The sequence below is a fragment of the Coturnix japonica genome, chromosome 18 (genome assembly GCF_054131305.1).
Source record: "Coturnix japonica strain WE chromosome 18, WE-NBRP24, whole genome shotgun sequence".
NCBI classification, from domain to species: Eukaryota; Metazoa; Chordata; class Aves; order Galliformes; family Phasianidae; genus Coturnix; species Coturnix japonica.
In genome coordinates, this window is record NC_140680.1 from 3,930,647 (window position 1) to 3,958,227 (window position 27,581).

General features: G+C 55.0%; 3 protein-coding genes and 1 long non-coding RNA gene across 5 annotated transcripts in view; 2 read left to right on the top strand and 2 right to left on the bottom strand.

Annotated features, from left to right (window-relative positions):
• SYNPO (synaptopodin) lies at positions 1-14,940 on the top strand. The gene is made up of 4 exons (XM_015875747.3): positions 1-67; positions 2,817-3,276; positions 9,273-11,647; positions 13,108-14,940. Exons 2-4 carry the CDS (start codon positions 3,042-3,044, stop codon positions 13,828-13,830), a joined length of 3,333 nt encoding a protein of 1,110 aa, XP_015731233.2. The 5' UTR covers positions 1-67; positions 2,817-3,041; the 3' UTR covers positions 13,831-14,940.
• LOC116654072 (uncharacterized) lies at positions 11,649-16,015 on the bottom strand. 2 transcript variants are annotated; one of them, XR_014935609.1, is made up of 3 exons: positions 15,884-16,015; positions 15,579-15,757; positions 11,649-11,766 (listed from the first exon to the last, which is right to left on the bottom strand). It is a non-coding gene; the product is annotated as an uncharacterized LOC116654072 (long non-coding RNA). The 2 variants fall into 2 exon arrangements; XR_004308946.2 differs by lacking the exons at positions 15,579-15,757; positions 15,884-16,015 and adding an exon at positions 13,493-13,609.
• MYOZ3 (myozenin 3) lies at positions 15,218-20,954 on the top strand. The gene is made up of 7 exons (XM_015875753.3): positions 15,218-15,275; positions 15,981-16,056; positions 16,149-16,303; positions 16,461-16,520; positions 16,628-16,772; positions 16,957-17,128; positions 18,891-20,954. The coding sequence occupies exons 2-7, from the start codon at positions 16,026-16,028 to the stop codon at positions 19,048-19,050; spliced, it is 723 nt and encodes a 240-aa protein (XP_015731239.2). The 5' UTR covers positions 15,218-15,275; positions 15,981-16,025; the 3' UTR covers positions 19,051-20,954.
• RBM22 (RNA binding motif protein 22) overlaps positions 20,422-27,581 on the bottom strand; it is a 7,914-nt gene continuing 754 nt past the window's right edge. The window contains exons 3-11 of the mRNA XM_015875752.2: positions 26,671-26,700; positions 25,587-25,719; positions 25,229-25,329; positions 24,871-25,043; positions 24,088-24,288; positions 23,470-23,634; positions 22,907-22,995; positions 22,300-22,431; positions 20,422-21,624 (exon numbers count right to left, since the gene is read on the bottom strand). Of these exons, the coding sequence (XP_015731238.1) occupies positions 21,494-21,624; positions 22,300-22,431; positions 22,907-22,995; positions 23,470-23,634; positions 24,088-24,288; positions 24,871-25,043; positions 25,229-25,329; positions 25,587-25,719; positions 26,671-26,700 (1,155 nt within the window). The 3' untranslated portion in view covers positions 20,422-21,493. The remainder of the gene's footprint in view (positions 21,625-22,299; positions 22,432-22,906; positions 22,996-23,469; positions 23,635-24,087; positions 24,289-24,870; positions 25,044-25,228; positions 25,330-25,586; positions 25,720-26,670; positions 26,701-27,581) is intronic.

The window sequence follows — 27,581 nt, forward strand, 5'->3', positions numbered from 1 at the left end:
AGAGCAGGAGAGGAGAACCAAGACGAGCTGCCGGCAGGGACCGGGTATGGGCACAACGGGGACACAGGTATCGGTACAGTGTGGGGAGCACAACCCCCCGGGTGGGTGGCCATAGGGCTGCGGAGGAGGGATTGCTTCTAGGAGGGAGAATGAGGATGGTGGGGATGGGGGGAGAGATGAGCGCGGTGAGCCCGAGTGTCGACAGGCTGCCCCCATGGGATGGAGGTACCATGGGGTACAAAAGGGTGGGAGAAACGTGGGGGAAAGCAGAGAGAGCAGCACTCGGGTGCCTGCAGGCAGCAGAGCCACCCACAGAAGCAGTGGTGTCCCAGACTCTGTTCCCACCCCCATCCCTTTCTCTGTCCCTGTTTCTGTCCCTATGTCCCCACCCTTGCCCCCACTCCTGTCCCCATCCCCATCCACAGTCCCCAGGGCTGTGCAGGAGCTGTGCAGCCCCACTGCACCAATCCTGCAGGATCCTTAAGGGGTTAAGAGAGAAAAGCAGAGAAAGAAAACAGAGCACAGGGAGAGCTGGGCTGGGCCAGGGGCTGTCCGTGCTGCCGGGCTGTGTCCTCAGCAGCTTCATTCCGACTGCACAGTGGTTTTGCCAGGACCAGGGCTGAGCGCTGAATGCACTCACACATACATGGCTCCAGTCCCCAGATGCTCCCAGCTGCGCTCACTGCCACTCACCTCGGTGGCACCTTGGTCTCACCTTGGTGGCACAGGAGCTCTGCTGGTGGTACCCAAAGTCTCCACCAAAGCTGCCTGCAGTCACAGACACGGTGCTGTGAATGGCATCAGCACTTCTGCTGGCCCTGCTGAGGAGGACGGAGGGCAGAGACCTGCCCTGGAGCACCCCCCAGCCCTGATGCCCACACATCCCCATGCAGCCCTAGCAGCATTTGGGGATGCTGCAGTGGGGTCCTGGGGTGGATGGAATGGTGCTGGCAGCTCCCAGCAGTGAGGGACCGCAGGGAGCCCGGGGTGGTATTGGATTGCAGCAGAGGTGACAGCAGCCGGGCACAGGGCGGCCCAGGCACAGCTCCAAGTGACAGGCACACCACAGGGACATCTCCGTATCAGATGTGGAGGTGGCGTTACCTTAAAGAAATAGGGTCCAACAGGGTCCTGCAGGGGTTTGCCCTTTGGGGATGCATCACAGCCTTCTGATGCACTGGGATGGTGCCAAAGGGTCCCTGAGAAATACCCCGTTATGGCATAAAGCAGCAGGTTTGGGTGATCTCTGCTTCATGGTTCATGCCAACAGTGCAGGGATGGCACAGAAACCCCTACCCTGGGGTTCCCAGTGCCAGGAGCTGTGGTGTTGGAGAGGAGATGCTGTGCCAAGCTGCCCCTGTGGGACATTGAGCTGCTGGCACAGGGAAGGTGCAAAAATCCCCCGATGTATGGCTTGCACTCGGTCTATTTTGGAAAGGGAAGGCGCGGATCTTGTGACCAGAGCTGGGGACTGAAAGTCTGGGCAGTGGGGTCCTGCCTGAGTGACAGCGACCCGCTGCTTGACCCAGGGAAACCCGAGAGCCTGCACAACACAGCCCCCCTCCTGCCACCCCCCTGGGCTCGTTGAGAGATGATGGAAACCAAGTGGAGGGTGGCGATGGGGACACGAGGACAGCATCCCTGAGGCAGGGGAGCTCCGTTGGGACGTTGCTTCTGCCCACACACCTGGGCTGGGGTGGGGGCAGGATGGGTCCCCCGTGTCCCCCACATCCCCTTGTTGGGTGTGGGGGGCTCAGAGCTGGGAGGAGGGCTCTCTGCAGTGCTGGCAGCCTCAATGCCAGCAGCGCCTGCCAAAAATCTGTGTGTGGGAGGTGGAAAGTTAACTTTAGTTTTCCTTTTTGGATGGGGAGGGGCGGCAGGTTGTGAGGAAGGCAGAGGGGAGTGCACGTCAGACCCCATTGAGTGGGCAGGGAGAGAGCAAGAGGTGTTCCTGCCGCCAGATTTGGTGAAATCAGGGATATTTCCATGTATTTTTCATTCTTCCCTCCCCTGCACCACTTGCAGTTCATGCATTGAGGAGCAGCACAGGCTCCTGTTGCAAAGGTCTTGAGGCAGGAGGGGCTTCGGTGCCACACTGCACACTGGGCAGCCCTGTGTGCTCATAGGGCTGGGAGCTGGGCGCTCATATCCCACCTGAGCACCCTTTGCTCCAGCACAGCAGCAGTAACACACAGTGCCCTGCAGAGCCCAGTGCAGCCCCCATGAGGGGGTGGGGCTCAGTGTGGGTGGTGGAAGCTGCAGAGAGATCCCTCTGAAAATCCACATTGAATAGTGGAGGGAGGAGGGATTCCAGAAGGGAAAAGTGCAAGATGTGATCCTGAGCTCAACACGTGGCACTGAGCCATCCCTGCTGGCATCACCTGAATCCAGGCAGTGGGGTGGGCTTTGGGTCGCACAGAACCCTTGTGGACTCAGTGTGCAGGAATTTCCCCACTGTGCTGAGCCGCATCCTGTCCCCACGTGCTGATCCCTGCTCCCATCCCATACCTTTCCTCTTGGCTGTGCTGCTGCGTGCACTCATCACTCAGCGGTATTTCAGCTCAGCAGAACAGAGGGAAGTGACTGTGTCGGCGCTTGTCCCGGAGCTGTGAGTCATGCAATAGTTAAACACAGCCCGGCCTTGTGAGCTGGGTGCAGGATGGAGGTGGGAACTGGGGCTCCTGCCTTGAGCAAGCACCAACATGAGCCGAACACAGCCCCCAGTGCCTTGGGTAGGGGTGGAAGGGTGAGGTGCCCCATCCTTCACATGGGGAACTGCGAGTAGTTTGCTCAGTGTTCCCCATCTCTTTGCACAGGTCCTCTGTTGGGCTGGAAAAGAGAAAACCCCACAGAACTCTCCTTGGTGACATAGCTCTGAAGGCACGGAGAGAAGGGCTGAGGAGTGAGGACTGCGCCTGTTTCCTCCTCAGATGGAAGGGGAAGGTCCCAGAGCAGATCCAGCCCTCCGGCCGTGAGCAGCCAGTTGGATCTTTGGAGTCACTGAGCATCGTCCCCAAGAGTGGAGAAGGGAAGCTGGCAGGATGCTGAAGGCACCACTGCGACAGGAGAGTGACAGCCGGGACGTCCCAAACCCTGAGCTCCCCCCAGGGAGCACGAACACTGAGCCTGCAGCCCCCTCAGACTGCTGTGCCCCCAGCCCTGACCCACAGCTGCCCCCAACAGCAGCCGGCCCCATGGACGACCCCAGCCAGGAGTGGAGGTTGGTGAAGATCAAGCGCGTCCTCATCGCTCCCTCCACTGAGCCCAGGAAAGCAAGTAAGGACCCCCATATCCCCCTGCAAAGCATGTTAGTACCACGAGGCTGCAGCATCCCCAGCACACAGTGTGGTTGGGGTTCCTTCCATGCAGGGCAATGGGTGCCTGGTCCCAGCCCTGGGGCTTTTTTAGCTTCGGATGATCTCAGTACCCTCAAAAATCAGAGGAATCTGTGCCATCCCTGGGGAGGGGCGTGGAGCAATATGTGGGTTCCCACAGTCTCTGAGAGCTGAGTGGGGCATAGGGGTGCCCTGGGGTCATAAGCAGATCCTGGGGCATTCTGTGGAATTTGGGCCTCTCTCCCCCACCCAGAGCATGGCACAGCTGTGCTGCGTATGGGAGATGAGTCTGCATGGATGCTCCTGCTATGTGGCTTCAGGCCATCTCTATTTCAGGCCCCCATTTAGAAATCAAGCACTTTATTTCAGGCTGGTTGCTCTCTGCAATGCTCCCTGACACCGCTTTGCTCCAGAGCCCTGTTTCACAGCCTGCCTTCCATGGGGACCCCAGTGCAAACACCCAGATGGAGTTAGAACAGCCCCAGGAGGAGATGCTGGCTCCCAATCCTCCCTGCAGCCAGGGGGACCCATCTTTAAGCCCTGCTTCCACTGCTCTATTTCCCCCCCTCCAGCTGTTATTTCAGCTGCCAGGGCAGGTGTGCCACATCCTGCTGGGAATGAGCCCTCGGGTGATGCTGTGGGGTGGTTTTCCCAAAGCAGCCCTTTCACCCTGGGGGCTCCAAATGGGCTTTCCCAAACCCATCTATCTTAAGGCACTGCTCGCCCTCACACCAGCAGTCCCCAAGATGGGATGACAGTTTGGAGGTGGGAACCTCAGCCAAGCTCTTGGCTCAGTGCAGCCATGCAGCGTCGTGTTTCACGGCTGCAGACGGACTCAGAGCGTTTCCCATTTCTCCCTCTGTTTGCGATGGTGGATCTGCAGTGAGAAAGGTCAGGCCCGGCTCTGTCCAGGCTCAGCATTTTCCTATCCCGAGCCACGATCCAGAAGTTCTGCTGCCAGCCTGGAATTTAAAGTAACTCAACAGGTTTGCTGGAAAGCATTTGTCTGCCCCGTTTCCTCCTCCCCCTGAGTGAGATCACTGCCATCCGCTGCCTGCGTGACTGTCAGACTTTCCAGAGCCACTGGGCAGGATGTCACTGAGGGTCCCAAGCCCTGGCAACAACCCCACAATAACGCTATGGGTCAGCAGTGCTGGGCTGGCTCTGGAGCTGGAGCCCAAGCCAAGCATTAGAGCTACCCTTGCAGTGGGGTATTTGCAAAAGCATCCCCGGGAGGTGTTGGGGATCTGCTCCTTTTCTCCTTATCTGTCTATTTCTGATGTCGGTGCATCCATCCCTACCCCATTGCCTGCAGGAATGGCACAGGGAGTGCATTGCCAAGCAATGTGCACCCACCCTGCAGGGTCAGCAGCCCCATCCAGCCCCATCTCCTGGCTGCGATCCGGCCCAGCGGGTTGGCACCTCTTGGAGAGCCCCGGGTAGAGGCACCGGCAGCGAGATGCAGGAGGCAGGACTGGTTTCTCTGTCTGCTGTGCAAATAAACAGAAGGTTTCGCTCCCTGGGGGATGCTGAGCAAGCGCCGGGCTCCCTCAAAAACCAGAAAAGCACAGAAAAGCAAAGAGCAGCAGGAAGAAAGGAGATTAGAAAGGCAAAAATATCAGGCCAGGAGCTCATCCGGGGGTGCAGAGGGGGGAGCACAGCAGTGTTCAGAGCTCTGCGTGCTGCAGACGGGTCCCAGCGCTGTCACCATCGTGCCGGAGGGCTCAGGATCAGTGTGACCCCACTGTGCTCCTGGTATGAAGGCAGGGAGGTAAGGAGGAGCTCGGGGCTGGGTTAGGGGGTGCTCAGAGGTGGGTAACGGGATGCTCGGGCTGCTCTCGCTGTTGCTCAGGGCAGACCCAGCCAGGCAGGGACGAGCAGGGCAGAGCCGTCGGAACTGTCCTCACCACCCGCACGGTGGCTCCGTGCCGTCTCATCCCTCGCGGTGCGTCGCGATCCCGCTGTACCGGGGCGGACACGGGGACGAGCAGCGGCACCCCCAGCGGCCCCGGCCCGCCTGGCCCCCGCCCGCCGCCCCCCCCCCGGGCCCGCTCCGAGGGCGGAGCCGCTGCAACTTTCCTGCCCGCCGCCTCCTCCCCTGGTGCAGTCGAGCGGCGGCGGCACCGGCACCGGCACCGCGGGTAGGAGCGGGGAGAGGGAGCCGGGAAGCGGGGGGAGAACGGGGGGCGGCGGGGAGGTCGGCTGGGGGCTGGGCCGGGGAGCGGGGTCATGAGGGTGCGGGGATCGGGGGGTGTTTGGGAGGGATGCGACGAGCTGGGGCTGCGGGGAGCTGGGGGTGCCCGGCGCTGCGTGGTGCTGGGGGTGTCCCCCTGTTGCGGAGCCGCCTGGGGAGAGCTGTGCTGCATTGGTCTCTATAGAAATGAGTCCCACGCGCGTGTGTGTCCGTGGGTTGGGGTGGCTGTGGGGTGGTGGGGATCGCATCTCTCAGCTCCGCATCTCTCCTTCCATGCACTGTCCTGTCTATGGCAAGGGACACACCAGGGCCACCACTTTGCCCCGGTCCCCTCCCCGCTCTGCTTTGGGCACAAGTGGTACCCGATGACATTCCCAGTGGTCACATACCCAGCCCCTTCTCCTCTTTCCCTCCACTGGGAGATGGCGGCCCCACGACTCACCGCCCCACACTTTTGGGGTGATTTTAGGCACAAGTGGGGCAAGTTTGGGTGCTGAGGGCCAGCCACAGCCGAGGCACGGCCAGGAGCCAGGAGCAGCACAGGGCAGCGGGGAGCAAGCAGCTCCAAATCCAGCAAAGCCCTCATGAACGGAGCTCAGGGAGAACTTGCAAGCGAATCGAATTTTCTCGCTGTGCCAGATTTTGTTGCTGGCAGAGGAGAGGCCCCGTGCTCTGATCCTGCCTGGCAGCACAGGGCTGCTCCACTGCTCAACTCGGGGATTTGGGAGTCTGTATGGCCAGCAACTGATGGAAACTTCACGGAGTTTTTATACCAGGAGTTCTGGAAGCTGGGAACGAGGCAGAAAATTGTCGTGTTTTTATCTCTGCATGTTAATTGTTCCTAGCCAGCCAGACTGCCTGCCTGCGCTACCCTTCTTGTTTTCCTGGCAGCAGATTATTTGGGATAACTGAGAGCTGGAGGGAAGAGCAGAATGAAATGTGTGCGTTTGTGTGCACTGCAAAAAGCCCCTCACAGCTGTAGTTCAGGCAGAGGGCCAGCTGGCTTCCCTGCCCCAAACCTGCTCCGTGTCCAAAGCCTTCAGCATTTGGGTACAACCAGCGGGTTCCCCATTCCCCAGCACTGCACGGGGGCGGCTGCGGGTCTGTGCAAAGGTGGTGGAGATGAGGTTGATAATTTTTCTCTTCTTGGCCTTGGATGCCCCTCAGCTCCATAGGGCTGGTGCTGGGCATGGAGTAAAATCCTCTGTGATGCAACCTGAGCATCCTGTGTGAGGGGCTGGGATGCAATTCCCCCATCTCCACCAGGACATCTCATTGTCACAGCCAGACCTGCGAGGGGGCAGCTCCCAGCTCACTGTTTGTCTTCCATCATTGCTGTGTAATTCCGTGGATGTGTTTCACCCTTCATCCCTGTGTGAGGAGACCCAGCGTTGGCATGGAGAGCTGAGCTGGAAGGAGGGCTTTTCCCATCTGGCCAGGAAGGGAGGACAACAGAAACGCCTTTCATCACCCTCACTCTGGAGGATAGAGAAGAGGGAAGGCTGACAGATTGAGAAGAGGCTGTTTAACCCTGAGCTGTTGCTGGAAATATAAGGAGAAAGGGCCTATATAGGTCAGTAGGTGTACACAGATATGACTATATCTGTAGGTAGAGAGCTACAGGCTGCTCTGGCCAAGGTAAAGTGCATTGCACTGAGATGATGCTCAAGGTGCACATGTGGCTGGTTGCACACACGAGATCCCAGTGATGCTGCACCTCCTGCAGCATCCCAAGATCACGGGGCTCAGGGACATCCCTGCCGTGGGGTCAGAGTGTTGGCAGGGCTGATTCATTGCTATTGGAAGCGGCTGGGACACTCAGGGACAGGAGACGTTTCCTTCCCAAACAGCAGCCCGATGGTGAGCAGCGTGGGAAGGAAGGAAGAGCCACTCAGCCCTTGGAGCTGAGCTTTGGCCGGGGCTCTATCGGTGGCCAGAAGCAGGTTGTGTGCAGGACCACTGTCTATGGGGTCCCAGCGCTGGGTGTGGGGCTCGGCCAGCAGCCAGCCCAAGCCGGGACATCCCTGGCCAATGGCTGAGTCATCCGTCCAGCAACGAGGACACCCCCACAGCCCCTCGGTGGCTATTAAAAGGCAGTAGCAAGAGCGAGAAGCTCCAGAACGGCTCTGCTGAGAGCTCTGCTTCATAGGCGGCCCCGGCCTCCAAGGATGCTTGGGTCGGAGCGTGAAATGCTCAGACATCTGGAGCCTGCGGCTTGTTTCCCAACAGCTCCCCGGCCCCGTTTCCCCGCTCCTTTACGGTGAGGGGCGAGTGGCGTAGCAGGAGCCGCGGGGCTGGCCGCCCTCCAGGCAGCCCGGCCGCAGGAAGCCGCTTCCCAGCTCTGTGCCGCCGCCAAAGCAAATAGAAATGTCGCATTCAACAATGCCGGCTGCGGACGGGGAGAGCTGGAACGCCCGCTGCGGATGGGCTCATCGCTTCCAGGAGGGTTTGCAATGGTATTTCGGCCTTTTTCTCCTCTTGGCACAGCTAAATCCCACTGCTGGGCTGCCCTAAAGCTTGGTCTGTCTGTTCTCCTCCTCCTCTCCGGTCGGTTCCTCTGTGCTGGCTGAGGGATGAGCAGTTCAGATGGCTGCAAACATCCTACAGATGTGACTACAGGGGATGGAACGGATGGGATGGATGGTGATGGGGAGGGGATGCCCAGCTCGCAGCAGCTTTCTCGCCCCACCACGAGCTCTCTGGAATGATTTGGCTTAGTCATTCATCCCTTCCTTCGCTGGTAGGCTGAACCAACGCTTAAAATATCCTGGAAGGATCCCAAGCAGCACAGAAGGCAAGAAAATGAAAAACACATGAAGGGAAGGGGAGTGGACGCTGCCTGCGCCCGGAGGAGCTGGGATCGGCCACCCACCTCCGTCCGGGTGTGGATGGGGCCCTCATGGCAGCGTTCCTGGGCATAGAGCATGGACCCCATAGTGAGGAAAGGCGCTGGGGGCTGTTTGGTGGCACTGTCCTTCCCAGTGGCCATGGGTGTTTCAGTGCACGCTCATAGGAAATGGCTCACCCCAAGAAAATGTGTTCCCGGCAGCTCCACATCCTTTTGGTGTTTGGGAAAAGCTTTGGCCCTGACCTTTTGGCCAGAGCTGGAGGAGCCCAGCGGTGCTCGGAGGGCTTTCAGAGCAGTTAGCAGACGCACAGCCGGCCGCTTTTAGTGCTTTTATAGGCTGTGAAGGAATGGGGTTGGCGCGTTGCTGCGGGCTGAGTGTCGGGTCGGGATCCTGCCCAGCTCCTGTCGGCTGCTGCCATCTCGTGTTGCTGCTCACATACGTGCCGGGTTCAAACACACAGGTCCTATAGCAAAGTGATGAGGCTGGGTTTGCTGTCCTGCGTTTGTGGGGCAGTGCATCATGATTTGGGGAGAGGGCTGTGGGGACGCCTTCCCTACCCCACGTGTGTTTGAGCCGCAACCTGAAACCTCCTGAAGCCTTTTGAGAAATTCCTTTCCCATACGGTCACTGGGATCAGCGCGCAGAGCCTGGGGAGATAAACTGTCCTGGGTTGTGAGATGCAGGGACGCTCCCCTCAGCCCTGCTGGGTGGGAGGAATGGTCACATCTGCCCCATGGTGTCTGTCTTCTGGGCCTCAGGGGTTACTCAGATGCACACCCGGATGCAACAAGGCTGGGCTGGAGAGGAGGCATCCCTGGGCTCGGGGTGCTGGGGGCACTTTAAGGAGGGCCGAGCCCTGCTAACCCCCTGCTCCTCTCCTCTCTTCTCACCCAGGTCTCTCCCGCAGCTCCAGCCTCTCTGAGAAGGAGCTGAAAGAGGCGAAGGCGCGGAGCCGCAGGATCGTGGCACAGCTCACCACGGCACCCAGCCCCAGCTCCAAGGGCGTGCTGCTCTTCCACCGCCGCAGGCAGCGCGTCGACGGGCTCACTGGGACTGGCACAGGGCATGGCACAGGGCTGCCAATGAGCCTGGGGACACAGGGAGGTGACATGGAGACGGGCGAGGGGCACAGCAGCCGGGGAACGATGGGGGAGCAAGAGAATGTGGCATCTCTGCGAGAGTCCCCTACTGAGGCTCAGCAAGTCCCATTGAGTATCTACCTGAAGGAGAACATGGCACTGGCTGCTGCCAATGGTGTGCACAAGGAGAATGTGGAGAGCGAAGTGGGAGGGGTCCAAGGGACGCAGGACAGCTTGGGGACAAGAGTGGCCACTCCTGCCCCACCAGAGAACGTGTGCATTCCTAAGCAGAAGAATGGTGAGGTGCCCAGTGTGCCCACAGTGACAGCCAGTGCACCCATGGGGACAGCCAGCACATCCTTAGGGACAGCCAGCATGCCTACAGGGACAGCCAGCATGACCATGGGGACAGCTGGCACACCTCTAGGGACAGACAGTGTACCCATGGGGACAGCCAACATGACCGTGAGGAGAGCTAGCACGCCCATAGGGATGGCTAATACACCTGTGGTGACAGCCAGTGCACCCCTGGTGACAACCAGCATACCTACTGGTGTGGCAATGGCCAACACAGCCATGGGGACAGCCAGTGCACCCAACATAACCACAGTGACAGCCAGTGCACCCATGGTGTCAGCCAACATAACCACAGGGACAGCCAGCACACCCATGGTGACAGCCAGTACCCCCACTGGGACAGCCAGCATGCCCGTAGGGACGGCCAGCACACATATAGTGACAACCAGTGTGCCAATGGGGACAGCCAGCACACCCATAGTGGCAGCCAACATACCAATGGGGATGGCCAATGCAGCCATGGGGATGGCAAGTCCTCCCATGGTGACATCCAGTGCACCCATAGTGACATCCAACACACCCACAGTGACGGCCAGCACACCCCCAGGGGCAGCTCCCCCAGCCACACAGGCACAGAGCGGGGCTCAGAGCAGGCAGTACTATGAGGTCCACCTCACCCTGGCCAAACCCAAACCAGTGAAGAACCGCACAGCGCGGCCATTCGGCACCCAGACACCCCCCGGGCTGAGCCAACCCATGGAGCCAGTCCCCAGTGCTGAGCCCCCACCACCCACCTATGCAGAGACACTGGGCAGCCCACCCCCACTCAGCAGGGTCCGCTCACCCCCCACCTACTCGGCCCTGTACCCCCCTGGGGAGCAGAAGGCACTGCCAGGCCCCAGCTATGGGCTGGCAGCAGTGGTCCCCTTGCCCAAAACAGGCATCCTGGAGGAGTCGGCGGCACGTAGGGGTCACAAGAAATCCATGTTCACCTTTGTTGAGAAGCCCAAGTTGGGCCCCAACCCCGACCTGCTGGATTTGGTGCAGAGCGCAGACATCAGGAAGAAGCAGAAGGAGCACGGGGATGCTGGTGCCGAGGATGAGCCCTTTGCTTTAGGGGCTGAAGCTGCCAACTTTGTTCCTGCCAGCACATCCAGGGCTGCACAGCCCCTCCCGGTGCCTGACGATGCCCCAGCGTGGTCCTCCTGCCTCAAGTCCCCCATGTTGAAGCCGAAGCCAAAGCCGCAGCCCAGCCACAACCTGAGTGAAGCCAGAGGGAAGGGGGCTGAGCTCTTTGCCCGCCGGCAGTCCCGCATGGAGAAGTTCATCATCGAGGCTCCCTCCCAGCCCGAGCTGCTGCGCTCCCCATCACCCACCATGTCGTTGCCTCCCTCCTGGAAGTATGATGCCAACACTTGCCTGTCGCCCATGGTCTCCAGACATCCCACCAGGAGCCCCTCCCAGCCCTCCAAAACCCCCCCTGCCTCTCTCTACGGCAACAACCTGACAGAGAACGAGGTGGAGCTCTCCAAGCACCAGCCCTACCAGCTCCAGCCTTCACTCTTCATCCTCTCCCCATCCAAAGCTCCAGCGAGGTCCATGCCACCACCCAGACCCTCACCTCCCAGCGCTTATTCCTATCCACAGCACACCTCCTGCCCCACCTCCCCGCTGCCTCCATCCCCCGTTTGGCAACCTCCCACCACACACGGGGCCGCTCCCAGCCCTTTCCCCAGTGCCACCGGGGCTCTGCCCGTGACTCACGGTGCCGGAGGTGATGGTGCAGAGCTGCTGCTGGCATCGCCGTGCCACGGGCGCTCCCCTCGAGCCAAGGCTGGCTTCCAGGCTCCTCGACCCTCCTACTCCACCAGGAACGCGGGGATCGAGCCACAGGTGTGGAAGCCTTCCTTTTACTACAAGTAGAGAGTGAACATGGGCAGATGTTGGGCTCCCCCCCAGCTGGCCAAACCCTCAAGCGTTGCTTGGGGGGATGTGCAAAAAGCCAAACCGACCTGTGAAAGGGGGACAAAAAAATGAAAGACAAAATGAAGTAGAGCAGTGGCTCCCAGAGCCCAACCCTATGGCAGTGCTATGGGGTGAGGACACGGTGCTGAGCCCCACTGGGGCAATGGGAGCTGTGTGTCTGTGCCAAATGGGGCCGAGTCTGCAAAGCAAAGTGCATGGACAGGAGCACCGCTGACCCGCAGCACCTCTGCTGCTTTCTCTCTTGCCTGGAAACTTTATGGAGCGGTCTGGCTCTGCCTCGGTCCTTTTCTCACCTTCTGCACTTCCAGCTCTCCAAACCAAAGCATGGCCAAGGGGACACTCCGCCCTCCCACCGCACTGTGCCTGCTCCTATCTCTTCTGCTGCTCCTTTGGGATCTGTCTCTTATTTGCTCCCGCATCACAGAGAGAAGCCTCCTCCCCACTGTGGGGTGGCACTGGGGTTATGCTGTGATCCCTGTACCTCCCTTGTCTCCTTCCATGTCCAGGAAGGAGGTGTATTGCTTAGACTGATGCTGCTCTATCTGATCCAGCCTGGCAGCAGCCAGCTAACAAATGCTGCTGCAGCTGGGCAGCTCAGTGCCGTGCTGGGCTGCTAACAGGGCTGGCACAGCCAGGAGACGAGGGACTGCATGGGCAGGGCTCAGTGCTGGAGGCTCAGAGGCATCTCCAGGGCCTGACAGCTCAAGGTCTGACTGAGGGATGCACCAGCAGATGTGCTCCTTGCCCAGATGCTTCCTCACATCCAATGGGCAAATGCCAGACCCATCCTGCACAGCAAGGGGACGGGGTTGGGGCAGGGAGGTGCCCAATGGAGACAGGGAGTACCATGGGCTCTTGCTGCTCTCTGCATTAACAAGTTGCCTTTTGACTGTGCTTTCATTTCTCCTGCACTTTTCCCCCTTCCTCTTTCTCAATACACTCACGTGTACTATCAAACCTGTCTCTTCTCTTTCCTGCTGGCTCAGGAGGATCTGCAGGGTGGCAAAGCTCGGCACCAGGGGCACCAACACATAGTGAGACCCTGGGTTATGTATGGAACTGGATGATCTTTAAGGTCCCTTCCAACCCAAGCCATTCTGTGATTCTGTTTGGGTAAGAGTGATGGATTGTGGCTTGGCCAGTCTCTGTGGGTCAATAATGGCCCCATCTACACGGGCAGTGGCAGCACCGCGGGGCAGAGATGTCCCCATGTGCCCACACCAATGGAACGTTGCTTCTGTCACCAAAAAAAGCCTCTTGGGAGGGAACATTAGAGTTGCTCCCCTCTCACCTCTTCTCCCCATCACCACCGCTAGGTCTCCAAGCAGCGCCATCGGGGGACACTAATGCACTTTCTGTCCCCGCAGGAAAGGCGGCCGTCCCTCCCCGCCTCGCCCACCTGGACCCCACGGCTGGTGCGGCACCAGGGCAGCCAGGACGGCTGGGCCAGTCCCATCTCGGTGCCCGAGCTGGAGCAGGGGCCGCCCCGGTCCCCGCCCTGGAGCGAGCGGTCGCTGTCCCCGCAGCGGCAGGACACCGAGCCCCGCGCCAGCCGCCAGATGCAAGCGCGGCTCGCCAGGAACATCATCAACGCAGCACGAAGGAAGAGCTCCTCTCCCAAACCCCTGGGGCCGGACGGCTCCCGGCCCTTCACCCCCCCGGCCGTGGGTCCCCCCGGTTTGCCGCAGGGGTGCAAAGCCGCGACCCCGCAGCGCGCCCGCAGCGTGCTGGCTGCGCCGGGCAGCCCCTCACCATCGCACAAATCGCCCCTAACGGAGGGGCCCTGTGCCTCCCCCGGGGTGTCCCGAGCCACTTGGGCAGAGGGCCGACGGCTCCTGCTGCCACCCAGCCCGGCCGGGCCGTCCCCAACTCCAAAGAGCCCTTTGGCATCGCCGGTGGTGGGCGCGAGGTCCCCGGCCAAACGCTACAGCTCCCGGTCCCCGACGGACTCGGACGTGTCCATCGACTCCGAAGATTCCGGAACCAAGAGCCCGGGTATCCACAGCTTCAACCTGTGTCCGCGGGGCTGGAGCGGGAGCCTGCGGCTGAAGGCGGGGGGGTTACCGCCGGGAGCCCCCTGCACCTCCTAGAGCGGCCCCAGCCACTCACACCGCTCGGGGACGGGGCAGCCCCCGCGGTGCCACCCGTGGGATGGGGAGAGGCTCCGGGTGCACGGGGTGGCCGCGTCCCTATCAATGCATCACCGGGGTCAGCCACCTCCCGCCCGCCCACAGCCCCGTGTCCCAGCGCTATTTTTACCACCCTAACCTTTTGGGGGCAGGACTGCGTGCTCAGCACCGAGCGCAGGGCAGCTGGCAGCGGGACCATCCCTGTATCCAGTACTGGGGGGGGGCACAGCCCAGCACCCCACGGCTCAGCTTTCTGAGGGTGGCACAGCACGGTTGGGGCACCTTGCCCAGCCCTGCTTGGCAGCCCGGCTGCTTTCAATTGAAACCAGATTTGGGGAGAGGAGAAGTGAATATTTTATCCTCCCCTCTTTGTCGCTTTAATGTTTCTTTTTCTTTTTAACTTTTGACCCCTCCTGAAGGAACGTCCCCTAAATTCTGCCCTAGTGATAATGAAGATATCCAGAGTTATTTATTGCCATGCCAAGGGGACCATGGACATGTCACCTCCTGCTGCCCAGGCAGAAGGAGCCAGCACCAAGCCCTGTCACTGTCCCCATCCCTGTTCCCATGGAGGGACATGGCAAGGATGGAGGGCAGTGCAATGTGGGGAGATGGGGGCATGCAGAAGTCAGCAGTGCAGGTTGCAGAAGGCTGGGAGGAGGTCGGGATGCAGGTTTGAGGGTTTGGGGACAGATCGGTGTCTACATGGGAGCTCCCTGCAAGGGGCTGAGCTCCCTGGAGCACAGCAGTAATGGTAAGTGATGGGGGGTGATGGGGAGAGGGGGGCAACAGAGTGGATACAGTTATAGGGTAGAGCTTGGGGAGCAACGCAGGGAGAGCTAAGGCAGCAACTAGAGGGAACCGGGAGGGTGCAGCCCTGGTGCCAGCGAGAGCAGCAAACAAAACGGAGGTGGCACCACAGCATGGTGCCTATTAGGGCAGCCCCTGTCCCTTCCCCTGGGAACATACTGGGGTAGCAAGCATCCTTGTCCCCAGGGTTCTGCAGCCACCACATCCCACCTGCGCCATGCACATGTATTCCCAGCTCGGAAATAAACTGCCGCTATCCCACCTGCCTGCCTGCCTGCTTCCCTGCTCACAGCCAACACCCCTGCCTGGGGGTCTGCCCACAAGGCTCAGCCCTGCACAGTGCTGGGGTGGCACCATCCCTGTCCCCAAGGGTCAGCCCCGCTCCGCCCCTTTCTCAGCCAGAAATAACCCGTTGCTCTGCAGCCAGACCTCGGCATCCCGGCCAGAGCCCAGCACGGGTCGGGGCGAGCAGTAGAAGCTCAGGGTTCCAGCTGGGACCACCCAACACTGCTGGCTGAAGCCACACTGTGTCTTTGTGCACAGCACAACCACAGGGCATCCTCAGCCCCTGCTGCCACAAGGAATCCCCTGGACAGGTAGGGAATCGAGGTGCCGCGCTCGGGCCAAGGGACGGGTGGGTGCACAGGGCTTGGGGACAGCCCAGCCTTGGGGTCCTGATGTGGTCCCTTAATGGTTCACAGCAGGCAGGGCCAGGGAAAGGTTCGCAGAGGAATGAGCTGTTCCCTGTTCCTCTATGCTGCTGCCAGATGAGGATGGGTAACATCGGAGCCAGAGGCTGGCAAAGAACCACCTGCCATGCACCATGCAGATACAGCCTGGGGGGACACAGAGCCGCCCAGGGCTCCTATGGGAAGGTGACAGCCTGAATCCCCACTCACCCCACAGGCTGGGCTCCTCGGTTCCTGGCTCTGAGGGGTCGGGGTTGCAGCCTTTGAGACCAGCAGCTGAAAATAGCTCTGCTGAGGTGGAGGGTGGGAGCAGCCAGGGCTCGCAGCTCTGTTCCCAGTGGGGCTCAGGGGTAAGGACGCCTTGCTGCAGTGCTGGGCATAGTTCTGCCCTAAAGGAAGATAAAAAGGAAATCAGACACAGGATGAATCCAGGCCTCCTAACGGGAGTCTGGCGGGAGTGAGAGGTGACAGATGCAAAGATTGGGGTGGGCACACAAAAAGGCAGCTCTACTCACATGTAGGGCATCCCCAGGGCTCTGAGCATCCCCGGTGCTGCTGTGGGGAGCAGCTTCCCATGCCCAGCCATCACCCAGGTCCACCTTTCTCTTGCAGTCGTCCTTATCCCACAGCTCTGCCCCAGGACTGTGGCAGCAGGCGATGACCATCATGAAACCGGATCCTGGAGATGGTAAGCAGAGCACACACACACCGCCAAGCCCCGATAGCAACCCCCATCCTCACACCAAGGTCCTCACCCATGCTCTCCCCTCACATCTTCAGCTCCCCAGCTGGACCTGGGCAAGAAGATGAGCACACCGCAGGATGTGATGCTGGAGGAGCTCTCCCTGAGCACCAACCGTGGCTCCCAGCTCTTCCAGCAGCGGCAGAAGCGGATGCAGCGCTTTGTCTTTGAGCACCCCAGTGGCTACAGGAAGGTGTGTGTGCCTGGCTCTGGGCAGGGTGGTGCCCCCCACCTCTTGCAGCCTTAGCAGGGGATGGCTCGGTGGGCTGGGTGCACAGCGTGGTCCAGCATCCCACTCGCAATAAGGGGATGGCAGCACAGCCGTGAGCCCTGTCCTCCACTTCTTGCAGCTCCCAGGGCCAGCTGGCTCACACGGCACTGAGAGAGAAGGAGCAGCCAATGAGTGGACAGTGAGTAGACAGCATCAAAGGTAGCATCAAAGCGTTCCTGCTTGTCTCCCTCGCTCCCCCATTTTGGGCAGCTGGGCAGGCTGAGCCCCCAACCCTTCTACCCACAGGCTGGGAACGCTGAGGGCCAGCAGAGCTTTCACTCCGAGCTGCACGTGGCAGTGTCACCCCATGGTGGGCCTCCTGAGGTGCCCAAGAAGACAGAAAAAGTCCTGCACATGATCAAAGTCCTCAATCCAGATTCTCTGGCACCAGGTAAGTTCACATCCCAAATCTGACCCTGTTGTGGTTTCCATGCAGTGCTATAGGGTAGCTCTGTTCATGTCCTGGAGGCTGCAGCAGCAAGAGGAAAGCCAGTATTGCCACACAGCTCCCTTGGATTTATATGGATATATAAATATAGCAGTGTTCTTACATGTATGTAACCCCCTCCCCACAGGGTACTCAACCCCTCTCAAAGAAGTGCCCCCAGAGAAGTTCAACGCCACCGCCATTCCCAAGGGCTACCGCTCCCCGTGGTACGGACACATGGGTGACAAGGACAAGGCTGTGGGCAGCGAGAACCAGCTGCCCATGAAACTCCCACATGGGGATTTCATAAACTTCAACAGGTAAGGATGGCTGAAGTACCAGCACCCCCAGCCTGGAGCACCTCCCTCCCTCTATCCCTCCATCCATCCCATTGGGTACCATCAGGGAGTAGACAGCCTACACCTGCTGAAGCTTGGGAGGACTTGTTCTCATCCTTGGGGAAGGGTTCACTGCTGTTCTGCTGGATGGAGCAGTGGCACAGGCAGCACCTCTCTTTATTTCCTTAAGGTAGCCAAACAGCTGCTGGAAGCACAGGGGTGCAAAGGTTAATCTCCTCACAAGGTGCTAAGAGGTCACCAGCTCCTTTCCAAACACCTGTTTGGGACAGAAGGCTCCAGGCACGCTGCTGATGGCTCAGCCTGGCAGGCTCTGCGCTCTCTTGCTGCTTCCAGCAAAGCTCAGCTGCTGTGCCCCCCACGTGCCTCCCAGTTACAACAGGGGCAAGGTCAGCACCTGGAATGGGCACTGCCAAGGATAAACTATCAGGAAAGGCATTTGGTGGCCACTCAGGAGATCTGGCGGTGGGAGCAGCCCACAGCTTCCCAGCTATTGGCCTCCAGTGATGGCGCAGTAACAGCAGGGATGGGGAACAAGGAGCTGCTGTAAACACTTGGCTCTTCCCTTTCAGCATTTACCCTTCTTCCTGCCTCAGTATTTATTTACAGACAGAGACTCGAGCAAGGGCATGTTTCTGAATGATGCTTCACCCTGCACCATTTCTCCCCTCTCACACGCTGCCTTTCTATTTAAAGCCTTGAACTGTTATTTAATACAGATGGATGCTAATTTAACACCGAGCCTCTCGCCACCTCCTCTAATTCTTCACTGAGGCATGAAGATTCAAAGAGCCAATCTGCTCTCAACTTGGGCTTGTCATGATCTTCTCAAGCTGTTGGCTTTTAAATCACTTCTCAGTTCATCAAATACCAAAGTGCAGAAAAACACACTTTTTGGAACAGAGCAGCCAGTGAGAAGCCAGCAGCATTGCCTGGAGCTGTAGGTGAATCCCAGCATGTGTCACAGGGCAAGGGAAAGTTCACCATCTCAACAGCAACTGCTTTAAAGCAGACTGATTTCTTCTCAGCTTTCATGCTGTGAAGCACAGACCCTCAGCCAGCTTGCTGAAGTTTGCTACCTTAAGAGAGAGTGAAAGCAAAGCTCTGAAAGTGACTCTTTTAAATGGAGCAGAGAAGGCTTCTGAATGAGCCTCTCCTTTACCTTTCCCCTCTTATTTCTCCCCAGGACGCTGTTGCAAAACAGTGCCACGTTGCTGACATTCACGCAGCGCTACCCAAAGCAAACACTCCCAGCTCTGCCTTATTGATAGATGAACCCAAACGTGCTGTTCCAAACCCAACATTCTTGGCTTTTGGGGGCTGGCACTGCTCACCCCGCTCCCTTTCGACATTTCTCCGGGAAGGGATGACAGCTCTTTGCCCCCGCGCTGCTCCTCCTGTTAGTCATAGTTCAAGAGCTGTCCCAAAAGGAGAGCTGGAACCAGGGCCAGGAGAAAGCCATTTGCCTGCACATGTGCTAGAGCAATCAGGAGGCAATCAGCCCCTGCAGAACACATCAGCTGCAAACAAGCTGCTGTCTGTAGACCAGAGGGGTTTGTCACCATCACCTGCTCTCTTAACCCAACCCCTTTCACATCTCATGACTGTGGTAAATGCACCAGCAGGCTTCCTGCTCCCTGGTACAGCCATGAGCTCTCACACACCAACAATCCCTTTCACACACCATCTACGTGCTGTGCTAAGTTCACCCTCTCTTGTCCCACAGGACTCCCACCCCATTTGACAAAGCCCAGCTCAGTGACCTCTTCTATGTGCCTCCTGCCGAGCTGGATCTGAGCGTTCTGGATGTCATCTCCCGCAGACCCAACTTCAACAGAGTCCCGCAAGGCTGGGCACGTGTTCTGCCTGAGAGTGATGAGCTGTAGCACCCACGCTCCCTTCCCCATCGCCACGGATGCTTTTCTCGCTAGAGTGAACCGTGCTTTGCACAGTAGGGGAGAAGGGATGAAGTATTCCTGCCTGGCACCTGGTGAAAGTCAAGCTAGTGGTCTCATGTTATCATCCTTTTCTATGGGATTTGAACAAGCTCAAGTCTGGGACCATTTTGAATCCTCCCCCTGCCAGTCACTGTCACAAGGACGTTTAGCACTAAGCTGAGCAGCCAAGTTCTCATCGCTAATGCAAGGAGATCCCTGTAAGCTCCCATCACCCTCACCATACAAGACTCCCGAACAGGCCGTCCTCTCTGCCCCGTGTTGTGGAAAATGGCAGGACCACCAGCTGCAATGCACCGAGCAGCCTCACTGCCTGCTGACACACACGAGCTGCTCTGACAGGTGGTGTCTTCACAGAGAAATTCCATCTTAAGGACAAGGACAAGTCTCCATCTGCCATTCCAGTCAGGACAGTGAGAGGAGGTGAGCGCTGATAAACACCAGCAGAACAAGTCACCAGAGGCACTGGTATGTTAAATGCAGTTACGTGGGTCCTGGTGGGACAGCAAAAGCAAGTGATGAACTGGTGACCTGTCTGTTTACCAACACACGTACAGCACAGCCTGGAGACAAGGGAGGAAAAGGTCAAGAGCTGGAAATTTGTGCCTTTTCCTTAAGCTACTGGCTCGCTATGCCTGTTATTTTCTCATCCTTCCTCCTGTCTGCATGCCTTAAGTTCATCTTAAGCCCTTTGATTATCTCACGTCAGCTCGCCTTCATAGAGCTGGTCAGTAAGGATCAGGCCCTGCTGCACCAGAAGCACAGCAGAGCTGCACGGGTCACAGATCTGAATGCTGCTGCCAGGGCACCTGAGAAGCTTCAGCATCCATGGGAAGGAACAGCAGCACAGCTGTGCCCCTGCAGCAACCCCAGGCCTCTCCACAGTGTGAGCATCAGCGGTGAGGATTTGCCTACAGGAACTTTTCCAGCAGTGCCAGGCAGTGGGACGTGCAGCTAAGAGCAGTACCCAGCACAGCCATCCAGAGCACCAAAAAGCCCTGCAGAAGCACAACTTGTGGCCTGTTCTAAACCCACTTCTCCTCCCTTTGTCCATCAGCTGAAGAAAACGTGTACCTCTGAGGATAAATAAATTGCCATCATGTCAAGCTTGCCCGAGTTCTGTCTGCAGTGCTCATCTGCCCTGACTGGAACCTTGGGTCAGAGCAGCAGCATCAGGCAGTACAGCCCTCCCCACCCACCAGTGTGCCCCAGCCTCCCCCCAACGCTGCCTTGGGCTGCCTCTTACCTGATGGGAGCCAAACTCCTGCCCTGTGTGCACAAAGCTCCAGGGTCAAAGCAAAGTACTGAAAAATCCACATATTTTAATGTCTTTACGAGGCTTCAGAACAGCTCCCATCCTGCTTTGCTTTACAGAAAGATGTGCACAGATCCATTACACAAAAGCAGCAGACATACATAAAACCTTAAAATGCTCCAGCCGTGTGACCATACACCTTATTCAACTGCAGGCTCCATGGAAGCCACGGCTGCTCCCAGACAAATGCTATACTCGGAGGAAATAAAAGAAAGGTTTCACATCTCATCAAATCAGAAACATACTGTATCCATCTCACAGTTCAAGACCGCACCCAAAGGCCTTGAAAGCCTGAAACATGCTATGAAAATACACAGGACAAGTTTGCAGCTGCACTGCGCTGCTGACAGCTGCAGGGGGTGCAGGAGCCCAACCTTGGGGACCTTCATCATGTGAAACTGCTCACCTGTCACTCCAGGTCACACCTGCAGTACCAGCAGGCTGCTTGCATGATGTAATGCTTGTCTTGCTGAGGACAAGTGGGATTAGAAATAAAGCACCAAAAGCTTCTTTCTGTTAAGTCGTAAGAGAGCAATTCTGCGGCACTTGTAAGGCAAAGCCATGAGTTCAGCACATACGATGAGCTTGGTTTTCAGCTTATTCAGTCCTAGCTTAATACTACAAGATTAATACCTAATAGGAATAACAAGTCATTAATTAACTGATGTAGAGTCTCTCATCACATTTAAATAGTCCATAATGTTCAGACTGAAGATATCAAATGGGTTTGAAAAGGGCTTGGTTTGGTTTTTCCAGAAGTTTATTTCAAAAGTGTGCAAATGGGGGGATACACTACCGGCACTGTAATTCTGATACATCTGATCCCCAGACCCACCTGACAGCCCTTTCTGCCCCCCCACCCCACCCCCAAACACTAAATGAAAGACCAGGGATATCTTAACGATCTGATTAGCTAACAGTGACACAGAGCTCAGCTTGCCCAGCGTCTGCAAGCAGGGAAATAAGGCTTCTCTCTAGTTCACCCACAGCTCAACATACGGCACTACCATGGTAACTAGAAAATAACATTTACTTAAATGACAAGGGTGGCACGACGTGCTAAGGGCTGCTGTGCTTTCCTGCGTGGGCACCCATCCTCTGGGGATCTTGAGATGGGTAATGAATGGGGCCTGGGGCTCTCATGAAGGGAGGCGGTGGCCCCATGGCGTGGAACATGTGTGGTCCAAAACCTGCAGGAAAAAAGTTGTCACATTCAGACAAAGCAATGGAACACCCAATGTGGACCTATTGTTGTTTGAGAGTAGTGATGGAAAACACCCAGCTAACAAGCTGCACATCAGAGAGGTCCCTGATTCCTCAAGTCTCCAAAACCCCTCTTATCTTCTCAGTAAAACTGAGAGCAATCCTTAATTAATCCAACAGTACACATCCTTAATCAGACAAAAGCTGGTAGGGGACTGGCATGTGTGTCTAAGGCCAATCTAAATTGCTTTCTACTCAGCTGTGGAGCAACTACATCCACAAGATCTGATGCCCCACAAAAAGATCTGTCTTCAGACAGATACAGACACAGCCAAACACAGGCTGGCATTCAACCAGCTGCAGAAATCACCCTTTGATGTTCAGCTTAATGCACCGTGTACACAGTCAGCAAATACCCTGAGTAGATCTGAATACCACTAACAGGGATCTTTGACATGCCTGGAAATTTGGAAGTGAATATAGAGCTGTGCTGACAGCTTATTTTATACAATTGCTTTAGACTGCGTGATCAGGGACGAAGAAAATCAATATAGGGCATGCATCAGTGTTATAGTCCAGATGAGCAAGAAAGACGACATCTCCAGCCCTCAGTGCTGGGACACCAATTTACACATCTTCATTTGAAGAGGAAAACTAAGTACCTGGAGGTGGCGGTGGAGCAATGCCAGGAGGTGGAGGCAGGGCGATGTTAACCACAGCTGGAGGGCCACTTGGAGGTAGATTGAAGTAATTTGCAGAAGCCTCCTCTTCTGCAGCTGGAGGAGGTGGGAGGGCTGCAGGAAACAACAAAAACCAAACATACTGTGGTTATGGAAGTCATGAATACTCAGGCAAGAGCTGCAGATGCATCTTCCTTCAGGGAGGAGAAACAATCAGTGTGCCCCTGTGGAAGAACTGCTGAACACACCCCATTTTTATCCACCAGAAACCAGCTTTGTTTTAACTTCACACAACACTCAACGATTACGAAAACGTGAACCAAGCCTTGAACAGTCTGCGTTGTCAGTATCTTGGAGCTGAGTTAACTTTAATTCACCCATCACATGACAACCTTCTTTTCAGCAAGAATTTGCTCCTAAACAAAGCTCACTTCCCATTCCAGATTGATTTGTTGCAAACCTACTGTCAGTAACTGCTTTGGGCTCACCAGTGCCTCTACTGTCCTGAGCTGATATTGCTTGTAGAGGTTTAACTCCAGCCCTTCCCATGGAAACAGGTCAGCTTCTGAGATAAGAACTACTCCCTTACCTCCGGGAAGTCCTGGAACTGGCTCCAGCTTTATCCCAGATTCTGTAGTTCCTTCCTTGTCCTTCTCTTTACCTCTTGCTGCCTGGGACCTTAAAAACAGACAAAAGTTTAGAGACAAGGATGAGAAAAGGCAAGGTAAGGAGATACACTGCAAGAGTTCCACATTTCATCATCTAGATCCACTGCTGCAGGACAAAAGATTACACTCAGAGGTGGCTGGTACCAAGTATGCAAATACTGTTTACAAGATGTAGAGAGGAATCATAAGTACAGAAACCCATCTGTGACCTTCAACCAGCAAACTCCCTATACAATTTGTGTTATCTTGATCCCAGATCCTATTACTGGAAAACAGAACACACAAAAAAGACTGTAAGAGAACCCCAGCTATGTATCAGCTCATTACCTACTTCAGCTTAACAGCCAATCCAGCTCTCAAAATTACATAAACTAAATAAAGACCCACATACTTCAATCTGTTTGAGAATCAAGCCCACGAGGACAGCATACACACAGCAAGTGAGAAAGTGATAATGTGTCTCCACGTCACTCCCAGTACTCACCTTCCCCATTTGACATTGAGCCTGCGGCCGTTCACAATGAGTTTGTTGAAGGATTTCTCAGCAGCCACTTCTGCAGCTTGCCGGGTAGCAAACTGGATGAAAGCACACTGCTGCCTCTGCACCACGGTTATCGTCCGAATCTCCCCAAACTGGTAGAAGTGATTTCTGTGTGGAGGATAAGAGAGCATGAAACCCTGTTCCTCTTAGCTACAGAATACACAGCAGTTGAATGTAATCAAACAGGTGTGTTTGGATCCCTTCCTTTCTCCATCACCAGTTCAGAGCAGTGATTAAAAATCAAGCCACTTGCTCCTCCGTGTAGTTATAAACACAGTGGCTTTTCTCAGCAGCTAACTAGAGAGAAGATAAGGAAGTTGTTGTAAGTGTAACACATTACCTCCAAGAACTCAGGAAGACTCATCTTTAAGATTTCTCTCTTAAGCAAAGCTCTTGATATGTGCTCGTTTATTTGTTCTCCAGCAAGCTGGTACTCCTCTGCACTTGCCCACGAACAAGTTCCCAATTAAAGAAAATCGAAAGCCCCTTGAAAGACAGATTTCCTCTCTTGAAGATGAGAAGTACCCACAGCATAATATACAAGCAAATGCACCAACACACCTGAGATCTGATTCAGTGATAGTATCTCCAAGCCCTCCAACGTACAGCGTAGTAATAGTCTTATCATCAGGAGGGTCCAGTCGAGGCATTGTTGATGCTCGTTTCAGAAGCTTATCAGCTACTGGGTCATTAATTCCATAGTAACGATCTTTGATATTCTGATCAGCCAGAGGATCGTCTGGATCTGTAGGTTTCTCATGCCTGAGGTTCAGCAAACAAAGAGTTTCTTAATACCAGCCACAGCTGCAGCTTACATGACTTCATCCACCACTTTCCCCTCTAAACACCATCTGGTTGCTTATATGCTTAACCCTGCTCACAGAAAGATGTCAAAATGGAACAAAAAGCCTGAAGAAGTCAGGCTGGGGCTATCAACATGCTATTGGCACAACTGCCTGGAGTTCGGAATGAATGGCACTTCTGACAGCCAAGCATTCAATACTACAAAACCTAAGAGCTGGATTTCAAATGGCCTCTTGTTCAAATACAAAGACCTCTGATTGTGGGGACTGACGCCACTATAGGAAGAAATGAACTATGCAAGAGAAGAGCTGCAGTCACTGCTTTGGCAAAACACTACGAACCTACGCAGCAAATTCCTCACAAATGAGCCTGTCACAACAAAGATTTATTCATGGATGCTGCACACCACCTTACTGCAGATCTCACATCAACTCCAATCCCAGTGCTGCAGCCCCTGCCCACTGCAGGACTGTTCTTCAGTCCCTAAGGGGAAGCGTATCTGACCACAGTGAAAAGAAACTATTTAAGATGTGTGTGTACCTGTAAGGACATTCTTCTCCTCTCTTGCATTCCCCTTTTACCCAGAAGGAACAGATGTGAGGACGATTACGTTTATAGTAAGGAGTGGTCCGAGCCAGTTTCAGCAGCATGTCGCTAGTAGAAGTAGCTTTTCCTAGTGCACCAACTGGTCTAGTGCCATCAGAGTTGGCTATCTATACAGCAGTTAAAAGGCAGGCAAGTTATTATAAATATATCTCTCAATACTGACATGTAATGCAGAATGAAAACAAATACAGATATTAAGATGATGTGGGTCATTCTTTTTCAAGGAAAGTGTTTGACTCCCTCCCTCCCCTGTACACATCTATACACAGATATCATAAAGACACCTTCTTACCTCTCGTTCCATGTTCTGGGTGTAATACTCTTTATTGACATCAGATTTAGGCATTTCATCCTTAAGGGACAGTCCTGCATCCCGGACTTGAATAGGCAAACCTAGAATTAAGCAAACAAAAAAGCCCTATGAAGCACAAGCTGAAAGAGCAAAAAACCAGTTGCTAGAACTCACATTAAGCAGAGATAACTTGTCTCCTGCACAAGCTGCCCCTGAATCTCAGAAGAGATCTGATCACAAAGACTTGTTCTGAGTCTGTCTGGAAACAACTACGCCAATTTCACACACACATTTAAAGAAGCTTTCACTTCAGAAGCAGAACTGCTGCTTCTCTTAGTTTCCCCTCTTTGGTACACACCATATTCCAGGTCAAGCAGACAGGTTTGACAGACATTCTTCAATTTGCTGCAGGTTTGGCACACTTCTGTTTTCTTGAAACGCATACGAACACCAGGACACCAGCGAAACACTGTGAAAGGTCTGGCACAAATCTGAAAGACACAAAGTAGACAAGTGAACTGCTATCACAGCACAGCCAAGATGCCATTCGAGTTCCTGCATAGAAGCGTACAACTCAAACACGCCCAGCCTACCTGAAATCTAAGTCCAACTGCATCATCTTAAAGTTCTAGGCAAAAAAGTTCAAGAGCTCCGGATAATACTGATTGCTATTTGCTGCCATACTGTGACAGGAGGAAGCTTTGGGAAGGTCTGGAGTTATTAAAGTAACCTGAATGCTGAAAGCAGATCTACTCAAAGGATTCATTTTTTATTCCAGATGATGTCAGCGTGGAGCTATTAGAGACAAATTACCAATTACGTGTAAATTGAGCAGTCACTGAAACAGCAGCAAGCCCAATGAGAGCTTATTGACAAAAAAAGTACTGCCCCATTTGTTATGTGTTGGAAAGATGCATCTGCTTCTGCTGCACATTTGAGGAGCAGAAGCAAGATCTCAGCACATACCTTGTCTGTGCCTCAGGTGACAACTGATAAAGGGGGCAGAGGGGCAAATCAAGTCAAGTAAAAGCTAAATAATTCCTGCTCTCTCAGTTACAAACCTGTCTTATTTCATACAATAACTAACACTAATTGATAGCTGGCAAAAAACAGCAGATTCAGAGCAAAACCAAAACTGTTGTTACTTACACATCACATAGCAGTAAAAACAAACAACAGGAAATATGAGATACTCGAGCAAAACCTAATAATTCTCATAAACGTGAGCAAATCTTAACTCCGTTAGAACAACCTTTTACAGCTCAAGAACAATGAAAATGGAGATGATACACCTCACATTCCATGCAGTTATGTGTGCATTAAGCTCTCAGCCAAGATAAACACTTTCCTGACGCCAGCAGATCTTTTGAGAACCAAAAACCACATTACAGCCAGATGTTCACCAATACAGAAGCTCGTTCTTCAAAAGACAACCAACGTACCTTGCATTCTTTTCCATATTTCTCTTTGGTCTGAAATATAATAAATAAGAAGGGAGAGAAATCATGAGATAACAAAACATTGTTTGTGAATGATGAAACGTACCATTGAACTTATAGCACAGTGATCCTGTTCTTATTATAGTGCATGTAGACTGGCTCACCTCTACTTTTGGTGCTTAAGCAGAATCTCCCCTTGCCTGGCAAAGAGGACCACAAAGATCTAAGAAACTCTCAACCTACTTTTAGTTTTAGAAGCACCCATTAAAACAAAGTATTATGAGCCCAACTTCATGTACCATAGAGAAATGATCATGAAACAGGTCATTAGTAGCTATTTTTAAGCGAAGATGATGCAACTGCATAAAACAAATGCACCAAAACAAGCCATTTTTTACATATCTATGCTGACAATCGTGTCATGCTTCATAAAAACATAACAGCTCTCAGCAAACTTGGGGAAAGGAAATGTGAGGCAAAGATAATCTGCAGGTATGGCATAATTGGGCTGAGCACTGAGAAAAGCAACATGGAATGGCCTGACTCATCTGGGGCAGATGAAACCAAAGTCAACAAAACAGCACTGAAATTGCTGCCAGCAGCCTTTGTAAGACAGTTCAGGTTCATTTTCATGTTATGCACATTAGAAATGGTGCTCATCTATTTAATATCCCAGCAGCTCGTTGCTTCCCACGTCACACGACTTACTGGTATCAAAGCTTTACTGGTATTTCCTGCACTGCAGACATTACAGCGTGACATCCTGCTCAGCTTTTTGACTGAGTTATTGTTATAAACCTGCACCGACCACCATGACATGATGCACTAACAAAGGCATGAAGTGAACCCTGCAGTGCACGGCCAAATGGCCAGGAATGCACATGTCCTCAGCATCCCCCCTTGCTTGAGCACTC